General features: G+C 33.3%; 1 protein-coding gene across 1 annotated transcript; it reads right to left on the bottom strand.

Annotated features, from left to right (window-relative positions):
* Positions 1–20,865: 20,865 nt before the first annotated feature.
* Positions 20,866–22,407, bottom strand: LOC120074605 (homeobox-leucine zipper protein HAT22-like). The gene is made up of 3 exons (XM_039027773.1): positions 21,771–22,407; positions 21,601–21,680; positions 20,866–21,500 (listed from the first exon to the last, which is right to left on the bottom strand). Exons 1-3 carry the CDS (start codon positions 22,185–22,187, stop codon positions 21,206–21,208), a joined length of 792 nt encoding a protein of 263 aa, XP_038883701.1. The 5' UTR covers positions 22,188–22,407; the 3' UTR covers positions 20,866–21,205.
* Positions 22,408–23,355: the final 948 nt, after the last annotated feature.

Raw genomic sequence — 23,355 nt, 5'->3', positions numbered from 1 at the left:
GATTATGTGATAATTTAATCCTTTTTTCTCTCAAATATTTAGCTTTTTCCTTTCAAATTAGTCACTCACGGGATCCCACTATCCGATTCTAATTCCGAAGAATAGTCGGGAAGACTCTCGTGGTGGTCTACGAATCGTTTATAAGGAGATTGGACCTGATTTGGAGAAGATTCAAAGACCACCAAGGTCGTATTGTTTTCCCTTTTTACTTGTTTGATTGCATACTGAAGGAGTATATTAGCATGCAGTGGAAGAAACAATGACGAATAAGCATTCTAATTTAATTTTGGTTGTAAATAAAACATGCTCATACAATAATAAGAGGGTTTCATGTCATACCTTTGTAGAACATCTGGAAAATCGAATTCAACTGTAAATCTTCTCTAATTCTTCTTGCGAACCACCTCAAGGTCTTCTCTACTATTCTCTTGGAGCCTTAGGTTGAATTGTGGGATTTAAAATAAGCTAGAATTGAGGAAATTTGAAAAAGAAACTCACTGTAGAAGCTTAAAGAACATTTTTCAACCTCTCAAGTTTTCAACAAAACTTCAGTAAGTTAAAAAAACCATTTGCGTCAACGATTTTCACTTCAATTTTCCCTATTTATTGCCGGAAAATCATGCAATGAGGAAGGCTACATGGAGAACACCGTATGCTTGGAAGATTGAAGCAAAAACTTAAGTGGCTTTTGAGTGAGCTACTAGAGTAACGGTGGAGAAATCCAAATTTCCAAAGTCAGTGTTTTTTATTTTTCGAATTTTAAATTGATTTCCAAAATCAACTTTGATTTTACAAAATTTAAATTATTATTAGTTTTACAAAATTAATTTCATAAATTAATTTTTCTAATAAAATTAATAATAAATAATTAGTTATACAATTTAATTAATTCTAATTAAATTAATATCAAATATTAAATTAATTTCACACAAATTCCACCTTCATGAATTTAATATTTAAATCATATTTAAATATTAGTTATTTTCTTCAATTCAGTGTAATTCTAAAATTTAAATGCGTAATTATATCTTATATAATTACTAATTCCCTTAATTTTTATTTGAACGTTTCAAATTAACTTATCCCGCTACTCTATGGCTAATCCATTTACGGGCTAGTAGGGGAACCTCGTGGACCTACAAATCTTGGGCTCCAATGATCCGAGATTAATTGGCTAAACTCTTTTCACCGAATTAATTCCCATTCTTTAACTTATGGGTCAATCCACTAAAGCCCATAGTGGCATTTCCCTCACTGTAGATATATTATGACCACATGATTTAACCATAATTAATAAGTCGACCCTTCATAGGTTGCTCGTAATAACAGCTGGATCAAATGTCTGTTTTACCTTTGAGATTATGTCTTATTCCTTAAGTTCCTATTGATCCTCTAATGAACAATTAGTTTGTGATTCAGTCACTAAACCAGATCCCTCTCCGCCTAGTAAGAGAGTGGGGCCCCTTGTTCAAGACCTGGATTCAATACTTAAAAGAACAACCTTTTTCCTATCCCTAAATCGGGTAGGCATGAATTTCATCTTGCGTCCTATGTCCCCATCTATCTACACGGTCTTATCCCTGAAATGGGAGGCTTATTTAGCCGGCATTGTTGAGCCAACCCTCATCTATGCAAATCTAAGGGTTCTTTGGCTCTAAACCCATTTCCAGAAAAACATATATTTGTCATTTTACCCTCAAGACAAGATTCATAAGGTGGTAATGAATTGTCTTCTAACTTATTTAGATGACCATTCTTGACTAGTCTCTCAATCCTATTAAGATTTATATGACCCAATCTCAAGTGTCAAAGATAGCCATTTGGAGAAATTTTAATTTTCTTATGAGTCTCAGCGGTTTTAAACATCTCTATGTTCAAAACGGCTTTAACCTCAGTCGGTTTTAATAAATACAAGTTATTTTCTAATTTTGCAGAACAAATTTGTTTAGTTCTTGTATTGATGAACACTTCATCATTTTGAAAGAAACTTTAAATTTAGTTCAAGCAAACAAAAGATAGATATTAGATTCCTTTTCATAGAAGGAATGTAATAAACATTTTTCAAATAAATGTACTTATCTCGTATAAATAACTTCATATCCCCCACTACTTTAGCTGAAACAACCTCCCCGGTCCCCACCTTAAAGATTGTTTCACCTTCTGTCAGCTGTCTCCAAGAACTTGTTTCCTCTTGAAAAGTACAGACATGATTAGTGGCACCAGAATCAATTATCCAAGTTTTATCATTTTCCACTAAACATGCTTTTATAACAAATAAATCATATTTATTTTGTTGTTCGAATTTTTCATTGTCATCTATAATGTCCAAAACTTTAGATGTGTTGGGAGACAGAGGACAATCCTCTGTTAAAACTCTATTGAAGATATCAATTGCTAGTAATTTGATTGTTGGGTATTCTAGAAGAATTCGACTTGCTGAAAATTTTAAACAAATTCTAATTAGCAAATTACAACTAAATCCAAAATCAAGTTTTAGTAAAACAAGTAATATTGTACCCATAACCATTATTTATTTGGAACGATACTATACTGAGACAGAGTACGTTCTACCGAGGGGTAGTCAAATACTCCTTCACTAAGGCAAAACAATTTTGACCAAACACTATCTCCAGAATAACTCTTATTCCTATAGTCGTTTAGTTATCGTTTTAGGTCAGAAATTACTAACACTTTAGTAATTCTTGTAAATGTAACCCTCCATTTTCAGATGTCAGAGGTCGGCCCCAACTAAGCTACCAAAATGGAAACTCAAGGTTGGGAATGGACCTAAGAAATCCTATCCATTTCTGGAGTTTGAGTTGTTCTGAATCTTATGTTACATCCCTCTAAGGGGATGACCATCGTTAAACGACTAGCAATGGCAGCCTAGAGCAAACCAGTCGGTGAAACATAGGAATCTCACGATCCAAACTAATGGAAGAGACCGTAGAAAATGTTGACACATATACTTCACTCACTTACTTTGAACTATGTGGAGACGTGGCAGTTGAAATCTATTTACCATATCTTTGATTTATATTTGAACAAACTCCCCTTATTCACCAAAATCAAGATTTATGCAAATACTTTCCGTATGGAGGTCACTCACAGGGTGACAAGAAGTATCGCTTAAATCTCGATTATGAATTCTTAGGGACATGAGAGCTAAAAATAACATATCATATATGTCCCACTGAAGTGTTCTAATAACTTTATCATATATAAGTTATTAAACTCCTACTGAATTGTTGTATTAATAAAGGTAAAAAAAAACTTAGGTTCTTTTCAGCGAATTTAAAACAACCCTAAGTCTAAGTAGTTTATCCAAGTATAACGCTTATAATTGGATTTTAACCTACAATGTCTAAGTGATAAACCGTTTTATTACCTCACACTGCTCATGTACGCTTAAAAAGCCAGTTAACAATACTCAATTATTTGGCCATAATCCCCAGGTAGGAGGTGTTTCATAAACCGACAACTTAAGTACCCCCACCTTTAGACAGGATTATACGCCGGTTGAGTTTGTAACTGTGATTTATAAGATAGCAACTTATTTTAACATATTAAAATAGGTGATTAACTTACGTGAGCATGCAACTTATCTTCGTTATGGATTTTAAGATCTATCACAATTTTATAACAACTTATAAAAATAGACATGCTTTTACACCCACAACATGCATCAAAGGCGTTCAAATTTACTATAACAGTTATATAAAATAACAGAAACCCTAAATATGCATTCTATACATTATAATAGATTATAACATATACATAATACATGTAACATGCTTCCTATGGTGGAATTTTAAATCTACATGACATATTGTATGCACATACAAGATTTATTTAATTATAACATACATCACATGCATAAATAATTAAACATATACTGATATGGTTTTAGTCTTGGCATAACCAAGCAAACAAAGGCCTAAGGAATACAAAACAACAAGAAACATCCAAACCACTTTCGAACCGCACGAACCGTCTCAAACCGAACCCAAAAAGCTTGAACCGGACCAATCAAAACCCACTTCAAAGTGAATCGGGTCACGTTTGAAGGAAACTGGTCAAACCAGTCAATCCTCAACGGTCTTTGCTCAATAAACGGGTCAAATTCGTCAAAACTGGTTAAAAAAATCTTGATCAAACTCGATCTCTCGCTCCTAGCTCGAAATCTCGCTCGAACTTGATCTATCACTTGAAATTCCATTAGAATCTCGCTCGAGCTAGAAATCTCACTCAAACTCGATTCAAAATCTCGCTTGAACTTGAAATCTCGATCAGAATGAAATATTGCTTGAAACTTGATCAAATCTCGCTTCTTGAATTCGATCTCGCTGGAATTGTGAATAGCGTTGCAACGCTCAATGGCAGCGTCGTAACGCTACTTTTTAAATCTCACTCTCACTGGTTTTGAACAAGAATCTCGCTTGAAATTCAAACGAAAACTCACTCTCGCTGGAACTTTGAGAACCATTGCAACGCTGCACTTGAGCTGGGTAGAAGTTCACGATCTAGAAACAACTGCTCGACCTTCTTTACTACTTTCTTCCATTACAACTTAATTTCAACTCTAATGACTCCAAATAAATTACAGACTCTTGAGCACACATATAAGCTCATCAAACAATAGTCAATTACAAATTTAATTAAGGAATCAAAGACAAATTAAATGTCAAAACTCAGAAAACCATATTAGTTCACCATTTTCATATATCTCGTTAAAAAACACCCACCAAACTAAACCAAATTGAATACTTAAATGATGTTCTAATACCAATTGAAGGAGTATATCAGCATGCAGTGGAAGCAACAAGGATCAATAAGCATTCTAATTCATTAATTTTGATTGTAAATAAAACATGCTCGTACAATAATAAGAGGGTTTCATGTCATACCTTTGTAAAGTCTCTTGAAACTCGTATTCAGCTACAAATCTTCTCCAATTCTTCTTGTGAACCACCTCAAGATCTTCCTTACTATTCTTTTGGAGCCTTAGATTGAGTAGTGGGACTCAAAATAAGCTTGAATTGAGGGAATTTGGAAAATAAGATCATTGTAGAAGCTTGAAGAACACTTCTTCAACCTCTCAAGTTTTCAACAAAACTTCAACAAGTTCAAAAACCATTTGCATCAACGATTTCCACTTCGATCTTCTCTATTTATTGCAAGACAATCATATAATGAAGAAGGTTGCATGGAGAGTACCTCATGCTTGGAAGATTTAAGCATAAACTTAAAGTGGGTTTAAATTGAGCTACTAGAATGATGGTGGAGAAATCCAAATTTCCAAAGTTTGTGTTTTTCATTTTTCGAATTCCAAATTGATTTTCAAAATCAATTTTGATTTTTTAAAAAATGAAATTATTATTAATTTTATAAAATTAATTTCATAAATTAATTTTTCTAATAAAATTAATAATAAATAATTAATTAAACAATTTAATTCATTCTAATTAATTTAATATCAAATATTAAATTAATTTCACACAAATTTCACCTTCATGAATTTAATATTTAAATCATATTTCAATATTAATTAAATTCTCTCATTCCATTTAATTCTAAAATTTAAACATGTAATTATATCTTATATAATTACTAATTCCCTTAATTCTTATTTGCATCATGCTACTCTAAAGCTAATCCATTTACGAGATAGTAGGGGGACCTCGTGGACCTACAGATCATGAGTTCCAACGATCCGAGATTATTTGGTTAAACTCTTTTTACCGAATTAATTCTCATTCGTTAACTAATGGATCATTCCATTAAAGCCCATAGTTGCACTCCTCTCACTGTAGATATATCATGTTCACATGATTGAACCATAATTAGTAAGTCGACATTTCACAAGTTGTTCGTAATAACGATTGGGTCAAATGTCTGTTTTGCCCCTGAGATTTCATCTAATTTCTTAAGTCCCTATTGATTCTCTAATGAAAAATTGATTTGTGATCCAGTCACTAAACCAAATACCTCTCAACCTAATGAGAGGGTGAGGCCCCTTGTTCAAGACCTGGACTCAATACTTAAAAGAACAACCTTTCTCCTATCCCTAAATTGGGCAGACGTGAATTCTGTTTTGTACCCAATGTCCCCAGCTATCTACCCGATCTTACCACTAAAATGAAAGGCTTATTTAGCCGGCACTGTTGAGTCAACCCCCACGTATGAAAATCTAAGGATAATCTCGAATAAACAAGAGTTTATAGTTAGCTCAGAATTAAGATTAAGTTACCTAGGTCATCTAAGTGAAATAGTCAATCTTATACAGTAAACAGTGTTATAAAGTAAAAGTAATTTATTTCTTTATCTGATCTTATGCAAACTCATTGTATAGGACGCCCCCACTTCTCATGTCAATATATGAACGAATCTAGATTACTTCATTTGTAGTATCTTTACAAATACTTTTAACAGCTATTAGTAGGCCGCATCCAATAGTGTTACCAGAATAAGGTACCCAACCTTAATCATGTACTATAGACCGTTTTTGTTGTTTACTCGAACTTGATCCATCTCTACGTCTCTACATAAAATTCAAGTATTCATATAATAGTCATGGATCTTAGTTTATTAGATTTAGACTTTTACATATGCAATTTATAGAATCAATAATAAGTTTATTGACTATAAAATATGTTTATCTTTTACAAACTATGAGTTTTAGGACATAAAATCCAATACATGCATGTTTATCTTTATAATTAATCTTATTAGAGTACTTTAGATCCATTTTTCTTATGTTGTGCATGTGTGCGTTCCATCAATGATGCCTAATATCAGTATGCTTAGTCCTAGAATGATGGATAGGATTCCTACTCAAATTAATAGCACTAGTATTATCACAAAATATAGGCACATTATCAAACTTTAATCCAAAATCACAAAGATTTTGTTTCATCCAAAGAATTTTTGCACAACAACTAGCAACCGCAATATATTTAGCTTGGATAAAGCAACCGAGTTTTGCTTTTTGCTGTACAAGGATACTAAGAAACTACTAAGAAACTGGCAAGTCCCACTAGTACTCTTACAGTCAAGTAAACTACCAACGAAATCCGCATTGGAATATCCAACCAAATTAAATTCACCATTTCTTGGATAACACAAGCCTACATCGATAGTTCCAAGCAAATATTTAAATATTATTTTCATGGCTCTGATATCAATTGTTGGATCGGTATATAAATGTGATTCCTTAGGACAATATTAAAATCTAGTACATACACATACACTAAACATGATATCGGGTTACTAGTGGTCAAATAAAGTAAAGATATGATCATACCTCGATAAGTCTTTATATCCACATATTTACCTTTTTCATCTTTGTCGAGCTTAGTGGTAGTGCTCATAGGAGTTTTTGCAATTTTACCTTCATTGAATTTGAATCTCTTGAGCAAATCCCTTGTGTATTTTTCTTGACTTATGAAGATACCATCTTTGAGTTGTTTGATTACGAGTCCAAGAAAGAATCTAAGTTCTCCCATCATATTCATCTCAAACTCACTATGCATACACTTAGAAAGTTCTTCACATAAAGATGGATTAGTATAACCAAATATAATATCATCCACATATATTTGCCCTATAAGCATATCATTATCCTTAACCTTAATAAAGAGAGTAGTATCAATTTTTTCTATTTTAAAGTCATTTTAAAGTAAAAAGTTACTAAGCCTATCATACCAATCTCTTTAGGCTTGTTTTAAGACATAAAGAGCCCTTTTCAACTTACAAACATGATTAGGCAAATCAAAACTTTCAAAACCTAGAGGTTGTTCTACATAAACCTCCTCCATAATATAACCATTTAAAAAAGAACTCTTCACATCCATTTGATACAAAATGAAATTCTTATAAGAGGCAAAAGCAAGCAACATTGTAATAGCTTCTAATCTAGCAACCGGTGCAAAAGTTTCTTCATAATCTATGTCTTCTTCTTGACAATAACCTTAAGCTACAGTCTAGTTTTATTTCTAATGATATTTCCATTTTCATCCATTTTATTTCTAAATATACATTTAGTTCTCATTATAGATGCATTAAAAGGCCTAGGACATATTCCCAAACTTTTTCCTTTCAAATTGATTTAATTCTTCTTGCATAGCTAAAATCCAAAACTCATCAAGTTCAGCATCTTTAAAACTTTTAGGTTCAATTTGAGAAACAAAAGCAAGATTACTAAATAAATTAAGAGAAGAACGAGTTTTCACTCATTGATCAAGATCACCAAGAATCAAATCCTTGGGATGGGATAGAGCATATCTGTTGGGGATGATGCCCTAAACTCTCGTGTCCTGTAGTTTGTAAACACAGTTTTGAACGAACGCTTGTGATGTATAATACATAATATTTTCTTCACTATTTTCTTTAAACATTGGATGTTTTAGTTGCTTTACCACAAACCAATAAACTAAAATTCCTGATTGTCATCATGTAACTTAAGCATGTATATAGAGAAATACAAGTGGATCATGTCTTAAGTTGATAACCAAAATGGTCTGTAGTATATGGATATAGGAGGAAAATCTTATCTGGTAACCCTATGGATGAAGCCTGCTTTGTAGAATAGTTACAAGTGTTGTGACTTGCTACAGATAGTCTGACCCTGATCATTCATGTGGGGTATGCGAGTGGGGGCGTTCTATACAAAGAGTTTGTATAAGACCTGCCCAAAAATGTTAAAGTCTAGTTATACAACGGCCATTCATCACAGAGACTTTACTTCACTAAGATGACCATAGGTAACATGACCTCAATCCTGAGTGAGTTGGGAACTTCTGCCTTTGAAGGTTGTCCTTTGATTTGTATGGACGAGAATGGCCTGATCGTCGACTCAAATCTACTACTTTTGGGGATTCGTCTGATCTGGGAGCTAGGAAATTCAGCTACAACAGGATAAAATTCACTCCTTCCCCCGAAAGTAAGGAATAAGTAAGATAGATTGCACCGATAAAGGGCTGATCCCAAATGCTTGAACAATGTGGCACTACATACCATTCTCATGCCCGAGAAGTGTACCACACGTAGTTAGACTATGTTGTATTGTTCATTAGATAGATCAGTGGTACTTAGAAGTTTAGATGTAACTACAGGGGCAAAACGGTAAATTGGCCCAGCTGTACTTACGAGTATCTGTCAAGGGTTATCGTACTATTGATTGGTTATATCCGATGGACACAAAATATATTTGTGGTAAGAAGAGTTCAGCTGTCAGTCTTTAATGGAATGCCTGACAGTTGACGGATTGTGGATCTCGTGGCTAAAGAGTTAGTTCGCTATTCATGTACTATTGGAGCTTCGAGCCATAGATCCATAAGATCCCCTTGGTAGTTCAATGGATTCAAGCTGCGAATTAGTTTTTGGATCAGTTTGAAATGTTCAAATTGACAAGAGGGAGTTTGATTATATATTGATATGATTGAACTGGTTAATTATATATGATATGATTGACTTTATGTATGAGATACATTATTGGAGGAAAATGGATATAAATATGATTTATATCTAGTGGAGGAGAAAAACACTATGTTTATATGTGATATTAAACTATGGGTTAATGAATATAATATTATTATATTTATTATTTTTATTTGGACAATTATAGGATAATTTTGCCATGTATCTTCGTAACCGTGTGTTAGTGGGAGGTTTCGTTCTTTTTTTTTGTAACTAAAGAATAAAATGAAAATTGTTTTCATTTTACAAAGAGATCATGGTTATTTGTTCAAGAGTAGTGTGCTGCCTATCGCTTATTAAAATCAGAGACTCTACGGTAACTCGAGCTTACTACACGATTGCATACACGCATGCGTTACCTTTCTAAAAGATCACTTACCTTGTACTAAACGATCGTCTAGTGCCAAGCATTTACTTAACAATCGTATAGACGATTGTTGCCCTTTTCTTACACAATCGTATACTTCATAAACGATCAAGCATTTTATCTATACGATAGATACAACCTTCTCCCACTTGCTTGATCGTTGTATATGATCTTCATTCCTCCTCCCATTTACCAAATCCGAACAGAGCTCACTCTTTAGATTCTCATACCGAGAATACTAAGGGTTCCAAGTGATGGTGTCATCCCCATCTTCTTCTATTCGTGTGGAGTTCATTCGTGGTAGACGATCGGGTGTTGGTGAATGATAGCTTGGTGTTCCAGCGAAAGCGAGAGCATCCGTTAGAAATAGATGTTGCATCGACTTACTCTTTGAGCAAGACAAATCTGACCTGTAAGTCGTGTTGTTCGAAATGAAGTGTTTACCAAGAATCAGGCTTAAATTTGGAGAAATTTGGACCAGGAACGGAGCGAAATGAACAAAGGATAGAAGTAGAGGTTGCATTCTACCTTGGAGCGTAAGGCACAGCATAATTACGCTACACATTACGCTGTAACGCCGAATGCCCAAGACGCTGAGGCAGAACATAGCAACATTGTATGGAGCGTAGTGTTACGCTACTCAAGCTCCAGACCAACGTAACTACGCTCCTTCCGAATGTCGTTATGCTCCGAGGGATCGCACGCATCAAGGCGGTTGGTGATCATGTGTTCGAGGCTTGCTGAGGCAGTTTAAAGGCAGTTTTTTGCAATTTTGAATTTAATTTTAATTAATTTAATTAATTTAAAAGTTGTATTCATTTAATTAATTGTTTAGGATGCCAATTTTTTGTCCAAAGTTGTTGTTTATTTTTTTAATATTGCATATTGTATGCTATATAGTTTAAAATCCCACCATAGGATAAACATATAATCATCCTCATTTTAATATAAATGTTATATTATATAGTTGTATGAATTAATTAAGCATGCTCATGCATCATATTAAATATAATTGTTATATTATATGATTGCATGCATATATAACATGTCCATGCATCATATTATATTATATTTTTTATAATATGTAGTTTGAATGATGGATGTTATATTTTCTTTATATTATAAGAGTTATGTTGTGTAATGAAAATGAGAATGCATGAAGCATGACACTACATAGAATTTATAATTGTTATATTTCATATATGGCATTAGATGGATGTTTATAGGTTTTAATTATTTCATTAATCTTTATAAGTATTATAAAATATTGAAATTAGAATTAGAATCTATAATCAAGAGTTGCATAGCAAACATAGGTTTAAATTAATTTTAAATATTTTAAAATTAATTTCATATAGACATATGTTAAAATATTTTTAGTGAGACTAGAAATAAGTTAATATTTTATTTTCTCTTTAATAGGATTAAAATAGATTAATAAAAGATTAAATTTATAACATAATTGTCTATAAGAGAACTTTATCTAAGGAATATTCTTTTTAAGGCTAGAGTATTTAAGCTGACGGAAACGAAACACCCCTATCGTGAAACCAACCGGGAAGATGAATTAGACAATTATGTTATAAGCATGCAATTAATGATTAGGTTTATTAAAGTGCTTAATAAACGAGAATCATTATTGTTAAACTATCCAAAATAAGAGTTATATTGGACAAATTTAGCAATCACTTGGTAAAACTGTTAGCCGAATTTATCTAAGTTAATAATCCCTAGGTTTAAAACACTTAGTTCGAGGAACATGATGTATATAATATGTCAATTTCCTTTCACGTTTATGAAGGAACTCATCTACAAGAGATCCATGAGCAAAAGCGGATCGTCCAAATTCCATTATGATTGAAAACATAAATTTACAGTAAACACAAACAGATTATGCATACTAACAAAAATTACAGCATGCTTTTGAACAAGAAAAAGAGTTCAGAGATTATACCTTTGAAAAACACTTCTTCGCGTAAATCCCTCGAACAAACAGCAAACAAGAACTTGAAAACCTTCTTCAAGAATCTCACGAACCAAAAGGTTGAACACACTACCACTTGGTATCCTTAGTATTCTCAAGGTGAGAACCCAGAAGTGGTGGGCTTTGACTATTTTGGTTAGGAGGGAGTTTGAGAGTTTAAAGAAGGAAGACGATTGAGGAAGAAGCACTATCGTATACCAAGTTTCTCAATCATGTAGTCAATAAGGTCTATTGTATAGCCTCTGTCAATTCGTGCAGTGTTGTGTTTTTGAAAAAATAAAATAAAATCATATTTTATTTATTCTATTTGTCAAAAAAAACTGCTTAACCACCCACTAAGGTGGTGAGAGAGAAAAAGGGATTAATTATCCAAAATAATAAATAATATAAATAAATATGATAACCAACTTATCAAATTATTTTTATAACCTATAGTTTTAATATTGCATCACATACAATATAAACTATAGTTCTTTTTCTCTATTTTATGGCATTTAATACAAATCATATTTATATTAAATTTAACAATTATGAATCTCATTCATAGAAAATATATTTGAATCACATTCAAATATTTGTTCCTCCAATCAAACTATAATGTATCAAATACATTATGTCAATTCTATCATATATAATTGAATTGATTTAATTATATCATATATAATTAAATTCCCTCTAATTAATTTGAACAATTCAAATTAACCCAAAAACTGATTCTGAACTAAGTCCTTTTGAGCTACTAAGGGGACTTTATGGACCTGTAGCTTGAAACTCCAACGGTATGTGAATAATTAATTAAACTCTTTGATTACATTTCCACCATATGTTAACTGTCAGGCTATTCACTAAAGACCGACAGCTGCACTCTTCGTACTATAGATATATTTCTTTATCTATTGGATATAACCAATCAACAATACGATAACCCTTCACAAATTTCTTGTAAGTACAACTGGGTGAAATTACCGATTTGCCCCTATAGTTACATCTAACTCCTTAAGTACCACTGATTTCTCTAATGAACAATAGATCATAGTCCCACTATGACTAAACCCTTATCAGGCCAGGAAAGGGTGTGGCGCCACATTTTTCAAGACCCGGAATCAACCCTTAAATGAGCAATTTATCTACTTACCTCTACATCGGAGAATGAGTGAATTCCATCTTGTGTAGCTGAGTTTTCAGCTCCTCAATCAGATAAATTCTCAAAATGGTAGGCATGTTGAGTCGCAATCTGGTCACTCTCACCCATACAAATCAAGGGACTACTCTCATAGGCAGGAGTTCACAACTCACTTGAGATTAAGGTCACTATGGTCATCCTTGTGAAATGAAATTTTCTATTATGAACGGTGTTATATAATGAGACTAAGCATTTCGTGGACCAGTCTTATACAAACTTCTTCATATAGAATATCCCCGCTCGCATGTTTAATACATGAATGATCAAGATCAGATCATTTATAGCACTTTACTATTAAGAATGTCTTAGAACTCGTAGTTTGTAAATTTTTTGTTAAACATTCTATCTATCAATAAAATATTATTGAGTATCTTATTCGATAAAGTTGTTGATATTGCATTCTATTATGAAAATCCAATAAACATATCCATGACTATAGTATGAATACTTTAACTTTATGTGGTGACATAAACATGATCGAGTTAATAGTATATAGCCTAAATGGTCTATAAGTATATGGATGAAATTAAGTATCTCATCTTGGTAACACTATTGGATGAGGCCCATTTTGTATGCTGGTCTACAGATCATTCATGTAGAGACATGTCAGTAGGGGCATCCTATGCAATGAGTTTGTATAAAGACTAGACCTCAAAATTAAGTATCTCATCCTAGTAACACTATTGGATGATGCCCTAAAATCTCGTGTCCTATAGTTTGTAAACATATTTTATACGAACGCTTGTGATGTATAATATATGATATTTTCTTCACTACTTAACTTTCCTCATTAGATGTTTTATTTGCTTTACCACAAACCAATAAACCTAAAATCCGTGGTTGTCATTACGTAACTTAAGCATGTATGTGGTGACATACAAGTGGATCATGTCTTAAGTGATAACTAAAATTGTCTGTAGTATATGGATATAGGAGGGAAACCTTATCCTGGTAACTCTACAGATGCGGTCCACTTTGTAGAATAGTTACAAGTGTTGTGACTTGCTACAGATGGCTGATCCTGATCATTCGTGTGGGGACATGCGAGTGAGGGCGTTCTATACAAAGAGTTTGTATAAGACCTGACCACGAAGTGTTAACATCTCGTTATATAACGTTGTTCATGACAGAGACTTCACTTCACTAGGATGACCATAGGTAACATGACCTGAATCCTGAGTGAGTTGGGAACTCCTACCATTGATGGTGGTCATTTGATTTGCATGGGTGCGAGTGGCCAGGTCGCCGACTCAAACCTACCAATTCGAGGATTCATCTGATTTGGGATTTGGGAACTCAGCTACACAAGATGGAATTCATTCTTTCCCCAAGCAGGAGTAAGTAGATAGATTACTCCCTTATGGGCTGATTCTGAGGCATGAACGATGTAGAGCCACACACTTTCTCATGGCTCGAAAGATGTTCACACATAATAAGACTATATTGTATTGTTCATTAGAGGGATCGGTGGTACTTAAGGAGTTAGATGTAACTATAAGGGCAAAATGGTACATTGGCCCAGCTTACTTACGAGCATCTGTGAAGGATTATCGTACTCATGATTGGTTATATATGATGGACACATAAATATATTTGTGGTAAGAAGAGTTCAACTGTTGGTCTTTAGTGGAATACCTGGAAATTAACGGATGGTGGATCTCGTGGCTAAAGAGTTTAATCAACTATTCACGTACCGTTGGAGCTTCGAGCCATAGTTCCATAAGGTCCCCTTGGTAGCTTGAATTCAAGTTGAGAATCAGTTTTTGGGTCAGTTTGAAATGTTCAAATTGACAAAAGGGGGTTTGATTATATATGATATGATTGAACTGGTCAATTATATGTAATATAATTGACTTTATGTATGAGATACATTAATTTGGAGGAAATTGGATTAGCTATGATTTATATCTAGTGGAGGAGAAAACACTATGGTTGATATATGATATTAAACTATAGGTTACGAATATAATACGATTATATTTATTATTTTATTAATCTGGACAATTATGAGATAATTGGCCACCGTTTTCTACGTAACCGTGCGTTAGTGAAAAGTTCCAATTCGGTTTTCGTAACTAAAAAATAAAATGAAAATTGTTTTCATTTTGCAAATAACACAGTTAATAGCTCACGGTGTGTTTGCTGCCCATCATTTAGTGAATTGAGAGCATATACGATAGTTCGAGTTTACTAGATGATCATTTACACACGCACGTTGCCTTATAAACGATTGCCCACCTTTTCCTAAACGATCGCTTAGCGTCAAGCTTTACTAAACGAACGTATAGACGATTGCCTACCTTTTCCTACAGGGTCGTGTACATCACCTAAACGATCGAGCACTTTGTCTATATGATAGATGCTGCCTTCTCCCACTTGCTTGATCATTGTATATGATCTCTTTTCCTCCTCCCCTCTACCAAATCTGAATAGAGCCCACTCTTTGGATTCTCCCTCCGAGAATACTAAGGGTTCCAAGTGGTGGTGTCGTCCCTATCCTTCATCTGTTTGTGTGGAGTCCGTTCGTGGTAGACAATTTACTCGTTCTCTTGTTTATTTATCTTTAAGCATGCGGGTAATTAGTAGTTTGATGCATATCTATATGTGTGAATGTAAATGTGGTAATCCTGTCACAATGCTTTTGGAAAGACCCGCTTCCGCTCAGAGATACTCTTGTATAAGAGTTTCTTCAGTCCCAAACTTCCTTTGTTGTCTTCATAATGCTATAGTAATCATATAGATTATCAGTCAAACCATTTAAAATGAAATTTTTACTCAAAGTCTTTTTCTTCTCAATCAGCAAATATTTTTATTTGTTGTTCAGTCGAATCTTCATTCAAAACGGTTGGCTTATCTGTGGTACAAGCATCGGCCACTTTCTTGACGGTAAAGAAAAATAGCATATTCTGCTTCCACCATTTGAAGTTCGCTTCTTCGAACCGAATTGGACAGTTGAGGTCAGATGTCATAATGTCGTTATTACTTGTGAGGTTCATCACAGCAGCGGCAGATAAACGTTTTAAAATTGTTAAAACCGGCTAACCTTAGATGATGAAACTTGACAGTAGCGAGTGGTCACGAACGACGGTCGTCAGAAATGTGGAACCTGCAAAACAAAAACTCGTTACGGGCTAAGTCATGGATCTCACTCTCTTTAAGACCTGTCTCTTATACACATCTAGATGTGTATAAGAGACAGCTCTTTAAGATATCGTGTTGTGTCTCACTGCCAAAAAACGTAAAGAACGCTCGACCAGAGAACGTGCAATTCCGCAAAATGTGTGGAGCCACGACGGACAGTGGTGGCGCCTATGGGATGTCCACCATACCTGTGTATATCTCCTCACTCCCTCTAAAATATGGGTACCCCTTGGGGCTCAAACCCAGATGAGAGTATATGAAGGAGAGTTCACTTCCCAACCTAAGCAATGTGGAATTCTCAAAAGCAATTCTTCTTTTTTAAAAAACCCAAATTTGCAGAAGTTCAGGTGAAGTTCAAGTGAAGGTCAAATGTGCCCTACAATTACCAAACCATGGACATGATTTGCAGAAGAAGAAAAGAAAAATTCAATTTTCATCTTCCCTCTCAATCGAACAGAGACAAAATCCTCTCAATTGGTTGAAAAAACTTCTTAAATTGTTCTCCTCCATATAAAGAAGGGGATATCAAATCCTGGCTTAATTGATTGGAGTTTAAATGGAAGCAAAATTTTATCACAATTAGATTCATCCAAATTGAAGATTTGGGTGGATGAATGCATGTTTTGAATTTAGCCGGTCAAGTCAAGATTTGAACAAACAAAATATTGAGATTGTTCTAAAAAAAAAGAAATCAAATGGAGATCCAAATTCTATCGAGATTCAAGTAAAATTCAGAATTAATTGTGAGTCGACGCCAGACAAAAATCCAAGTTCAAATCTTCTTCCTATTTCTATGGAGTCCAAGCTCCCCTACACTTAATCTATTTCAAAAAGAAACTTCCTCTAAATCTAAAATCTTGGACTTCTAAGAAAAGTTTAATCTTGGAAGAAGTCAAATTTCAATTATAATTCAAGAATCAATTCACCCAAATTGGAATTGTTATCCCAACCCAAATTAAACGGTCAAATTCAAAATTTGGCCATATTCCAATCCAAAATTTATGTTTGGTTTTATTCTTAGTTAAATTAAGGATAAAATCTCAAATGGATGTAAAATTCAAATTTGGAAATCTTTCAAATTTTATATCAAATTTATTTAAATTTAGGTCTTTATCCATATTTTCAAATCAAATCAAATTGTATAAAGGTTTAAAATTCATCCCAAATTTTCAAATTCAAATTATTCAACATTGAGTTTTTTTTATGTTTAATCAAAATAAATTGCGGATAAAAAAATCTCAATTGATCTCATATTAAAATTGAGACATATTCCAAAATTTATCTTGAATTCAAATTAAGTTTAAATTTTCTCCTCAATGAAAATCAAATTGGGGATAAAATCTCAAATTAAAATTTGGTCATATTTCAAATTTTATCCCAAATTCAAGTTAAACTTATGTATTAAATTCATACTGAAATTGAGGTCAAATTTAAAAACAAATATATTTGAACTTCAATTTCGATAATGCCACATGTTTCCTTCATAACCGTTGGATTGAATAAAATTAATTCAGCCCAATTTGATATTATTATTTCAACTAAAAGTCCAATTGAGCCTAAGAATAGGCTTAATTTGACTCAAATGTCAAACAAGGCCTAAATCCAATTAGAGAACTCTAGAAGTCAAGAACATCCACATGCTTCCATACATCAAGCGTGCGTATTGAACCGAGAGAGAATTAGAGGATTAAGTATTAGAGATCGAACTACATTCGCATCAAATTTACATCAACATATTTTGTCAAAAGCCACGTGGGAACACTCTTCAGAAACAAGTTCAAAGACCGATCATCCAAGAAGATAAATAAACACAAAAGTCGATCATCCAAGAAAATCAATCAATTTAAAGATTAAAGTTTATTTTGAAAGCATCAAAGAACTATATATTGATGATTGTACTTGTTCTACTAAAATTAATATAAATACAAAAATTTAAATTCAACTAAACAAGTTTTTTTCGGAAATCTGGTGTCAACGACAATCCAGTGATATTTTCAAAAAAGAAGAAAAAACGATCCAATGATTTTTTCAATACCACTCACATTGATTCTTTCGTAATCGATTAAGAGAAAAATATATATATTTTACAAATATTTAATGATGACACTCGAAATTTGTTTTATTAAAAAAATATTTTTAAAAAACCATTTGATGACTTCGACATTTTATATACCCAAAGCGCATATAATAAAAACAAAAGTTGTAGTACGTGGATTCACACAACAAAAGATATGGTACCCAAAGTTATATATTTTCTCTCTTTTGAGCTCATAATTTAATATGTTTAGGGAAAAGGAGAGAAAAAGGGGATACGTTACCATTCAAATACGCACCTTTCAAAATATTAAAACATGTTATTATAATACATCGTATTACAAAACAAAACAAAACAAATAGTAAATATATGTTACTTCTTAGGTATTTTTACGAAATTTCCTTTATCCACCTCTTTTTCCAAATCTTCTCGCTCTCCATTTTATTCTCTAATCCCCATTAAATTCTCTGGTATTGAATCGATATTTTCTGTGGATAATCTCAGGTTGGGTTTCTATATAGAATTATCTCCACTTTTGTTTTTATTTTACAAAAATCAATAAACTTAAATCAATTTTAATTAGATGGTTAATTTTTCTCTAAAAACATTATTTGAATGATTAATCTCACATTGTATAAAAAATTAAAAATGAAGAGAATTTAAATTTATTAGTGAAATGAAGTAATTACCTATCAAATTATCCATATATATTATCTAAATCTAAAAATTCAAATAACAAAACTTGAAATTTAAATATGATGATGATGAGGATGATATAAATTTTTTTTTTTTTTAAAAAAAAGTAAATGTAAAAGAGCATGCTCGTCTCTTTTCCTGTTTAGTTTATGGAGAAAAAATCTCACAAACTTGAGCATAGTTTAATTGTCGAACATATCCTTGTCAATTAGCTTTCAAATGATATATTTTAATTTAGACTCGTAGGATTCCACTTGGTTGCTTAATTAGCAAGTAATGTAGATCATCGATGTACACATTACTTTAATACATGGGAAAATCTAGTGTATCTAGGTTGTTGGTATGTGTCAGTTTTATTTTTAAAAAAATAAAAATATATATTTTTTAATAAAAGAGAAAAACACGATATTTAAGTGTAGTTCAAACTGTACTTAAATATTGCTCTTTATACGATAAGTTGATTGACAAGTTGTACTATAGTGGTAGGAAATTTGAAAGTTTGGTAGGATGAGAAAAGGTTAATGGAAAGGGGCAATGCGAAGAAAAACAGAGACCAAACCATTGTCCTTACAATGATAAACAAAAGAAGAGGAAGAGAAAAATGGATGGAAAAGATGAGGCACAGACTCAGCCTAAGCGTCAACAGTGTATATAATGGGCATTGAATTCAAGGTGTGTGTAGTCAGAAAAATGGAATTTCGTGCCACTTTCCAACGTGACGCTTTCAAATTCTACACTAGAAACCAAAATTATATAAAGAAGGAATTGACGGTTACTTCCTAAACAATATAAACAAATGAATCACATCCTTGTGGTAGAGGGGGACGGGAAAATCTAATTAACTCAAACTGAAATCCCCATCCACATGCACGCTTCCAACACATCATTAAGCAACTAAACTTGCACTTCCACATTTGAAAGTGATGGAAATTGGATACTATTTACGACTTGTGAGGGACCCAATTTTGATGTTTCCACGAAATTGGGTCTTAAGCTTTTTCCGCGAAAGTCGTCCATCTGTTATTGGGCCGAAGAAAAAGCCCAAAACTAAAGTGAAAAGAATTCAAAAGTAGCATATGGATTTCCCATATATATATAAAATAGATTATTGTCCTTACGTATTTTAATAATTTCTATTTTTTTTAAAATGATTTGGATCGTAAATATGAAAATATCATATCTATGATGGAGATATATATAAATGGACAGTCATGTTCTAGTGGTTATATTTATAGGGCATAATCTATCGTAATCTAACCGTGGGATATGTTTGAATATACACTAACATCATTTGTTCTATTTTAACCATGTAAGAGACTATCTCACTGATTAAAATTTTCTTAGTTTTTTTTATATATGTACGAAAATAAAACTATAAATTTCATGATATTTAAAGAAAAAATGCTGATATTGTGAAAATGGGATTGAGTTCACGTGGGTATCTGAGTCCTGGTCTCCAAAAAGCTCCAGGATGTCACGTGACTTTAAAATATATATCTCCTCTCCTTAAATCTAATCAGTAATCCCATATTGCATTATTATCTTTGCTTTCCATGTCAATTTTTCTATTCATTACTTACTTTACACGCCTCTCTCTCTTTCTCTCTCTTAATCATCACATCAAATCTTCATATCTACTCATTAGCCACCCCTCTTGACTAACTACATCTTCTCTTTTCATATATACCTTCTTCTTCTTTTTTTCTTTTTTTTTTTTAAATGGCAATGCTTGACTTCTTCAATCACAATAAATATTATATACTATTGAGGTTTTAATTGAGTCTTTCCTAATCCAAATCCAATACAACCTAACCCATTAATTATGAGACTCAATTTTCAATACGATTTTTAGGCAATCTTTTTTGCTTTTTGTGTTGTCCTTCATCATAACACTTTAAATTAGTCAAAAGGAAGAAAACACAAGATAAATAAAATTATGAAATTGGAGAGAGACGGAAAGCTCGGAGAAGTCATCATTCATACATATCACAAATATTTTCTTCAATAATAATATTAATTTACTTTATATACAAACATATGAAATCAAATAAGGAGACATAATAATTGGATTAGTAAATTACTATATTTTTCTTTCTACAAATTAAACTAATTTAATTTGACTATTTTTTTTTGGGGGGGAGTTTTCCTTCTTTTTTTTTTTTCTTTTTTTTTTTTAATAGAACCAACTACAACTAACCGAGGCCCCAACCAAAAAATCCTGGGTTTCTGGGGATTTTCCTCTTTGATTAATTACCTAATTTGTTTTGTTTTTTTTTTAATGGGCTAGGCAAATTCTAATACGTATCCAATCCAAGCGTAGCATTAGCAAGCAGCAGAAGGCTTGGTGAAGGCTTTGAAAAACCGGGGGTTAGGAGCCATCGAAAATGGGCCCTTGGAATTTCCGTCGCCGTTAACGGCGGCGCCGCCCCCGCCGATCCGCTCGCAAGACGGGCACATAGTGAGTGTCGCCGCCGGCATTTGCATGAACAGAGGTTGCGCTAGTTTCAGGGCTTTCAGTTCCTGCAGCTCTTTTTGCAGCCTCCTGTTTTCGTCTGTTAGCGTTTCGCAGCATCTCTTTAGAAACTCACAATCTACTTCTGTTTGCTTTAGCTTTGTCCTGCAAATTCATTCAACCTCCCCTGTTTTAGTTTCTTTGATCTGATCCCAAATCCCCAATTTTAATTTTGAGGAAACACATTAATTAATTAATTAAATACCTGGCTCTCCTATTCTGAAACCAAACTTCAACTTGTCGAGGCCGGAGATTTAACTCTCTGGCTAAGGCTTGCTTTTGTTTCTGTTAATTAAATCAAATCGAAATCCAGGTCAGAACAAGGTTAGTTGATTAAGAAACTGAATAAACAAGAAAATGAGGAAGAACACATACAGGGTTGAGAGTACTGTGAAGTTTAAAGCTCTCCTCCAAAAGGGCAGATTGGTCTTTAGTTAACCTAAGTTTTTTTCTAGCGTTAGAACCATCTTCGTCTTCATCACTGACTCGAGACGAAGCTTTCTCTTCTTCAATATCTTCACCGGAAACATCTCTTTCACGCTTGACCCTGCCGCCAGAGAAGGAAGAAATCGCACTGTGAGGCGAGGGTTGGCGAGATAAATCAGGCGCTTCAGAAGGGTAAGTGTCGACGGTGGAAAGCCCCAAAGTTAAGGAGGGCTCAGATTCAGGGGCGGGAAAACAGAGGAAATCCACAGGCTTCTTGGGTTTTTGAGAAAGATGAGGAGGATTAGAGGGAAGCGTTAATCCCAAACCCAGTAGAAGGCCTGTATTAGAAAGATCGTCGAAACCCATCTGGGAAAATGAATGAAGAGATTTGGGTATGAAAAGTTTTGGTGTGGGAGGGAGAGGATGGGGGGTTTTAAGAAGAGGAGAATGGGTTGGTGGTGGGCGATGTGTGGATTAATAATCAAAGCAAAGAATGAGGAGACAGACGAATCTTTGGCATTGGATCAAAAATTATCAATGCTTCTTCTATCTCTCGCTACTTACATAGGTTGACCATATGTACCCCACTACTCATATCCCCCCTCATTATTATACCCAACAATAAATAAATAAATAAATAAAAATCCCCAAAAAAAGAGAGAGAAAAAAAAAAAAAAAAAAAAAAAAAAAAAAAAAACCTATATCTCTAATGGGAGTGGGGAACATATATACATCAAGGGACAATTCTGTATTATGAAATGCCGTGTATATGCGCCAACCATAAGCACTTGTGGGATTTTTATTTTAATTAAAAAAAAATAAAAATAACCTTGCTTAATTATAAAATAGCCCAATCCATGAAACGGAAAAGGAACCAATTCGTTTGTTCTTTTTGTTAAGCCGTTACAGGACTCAAAAGATAATGTCTAATTTAAGAATTTTATGGGAAACTTTTTAATTATTTGGAGGTGTTAACTTGAAATGGGTTTATAATATAATTGGTATTTGGTATGATTTGGTCCGGAATGTTCCCTTTTGGTGGATGCCTTTCTTTTCTTTTATTGAAACCACTAAGCAAATCAGTATCAAATAGGCTCCCTTTGGAGAGGATGTCGCAATAGCAATCACAATAGCAAAGTAAATATATTATCACATGGCCTGTCTCTCCCTCTCTCTCCCTCTCTCTCCCTCTCTCCATCACCATGTGTTGCCCAATATGTACACGACTCCATACATCTGGACATGGGTATGTTTTACCTTACCCTTAACCCCAAAAAAGAAAAAGAAAAGAAAAGAAAAGAAAATCGTGTTTTTATATATGATTTAATAAATAAATATGAGTAAGAAAAACAGAAAAGTTGGAAGGGGGTTACTTTTTTGCTTGAGTGCAAAGGGATTAGCTAGAAAGAGATGGGCACTAAAGAGTATAGGCTAACATTATTGGAATAATAATTATGATACTTTTCTTTTGTTTGTGTTGTGGGAACTTTAAAAATAAAGGAAATAAGAGATTAGAGAGAGAAAAAGTTGGTAG

This window comes from Benincasa hispida, chromosome 3 (assembly GCF_009727055.1).
Source record: "Benincasa hispida cultivar B227 chromosome 3, ASM972705v1, whole genome shotgun sequence".
NCBI lineage: Eukaryota > Viridiplantae > Streptophyta > Magnoliopsida > Cucurbitales > Cucurbitaceae > Benincasa > Benincasa hispida.
This window is presented reverse-complemented; position numbering and strand designations above follow the sequence as displayed.

Coding starts and splice junctions, on each gene's coding strand:
- LOC120074605 (XM_039027773.1), bottom strand. CDS start 22,187: ATGGGTTTCGACGATCTTTCTAATACAGGCCTTCTACTGGGTTTGGGA. Junction 21,681..21,770: donor TTCACAGTACTCTCAACCCT/GTATGTGTTCTT, acceptor TTTAATTAACAG/AAACAAAAGCAAGCCTTAGC. Junction 21,501..21,600: donor TTTCAGAATAGGAGAGCCAG/GTATTTAATTAA, acceptor ATGAATTTGCAG/GACAAAGCTAAAGCAAACAG.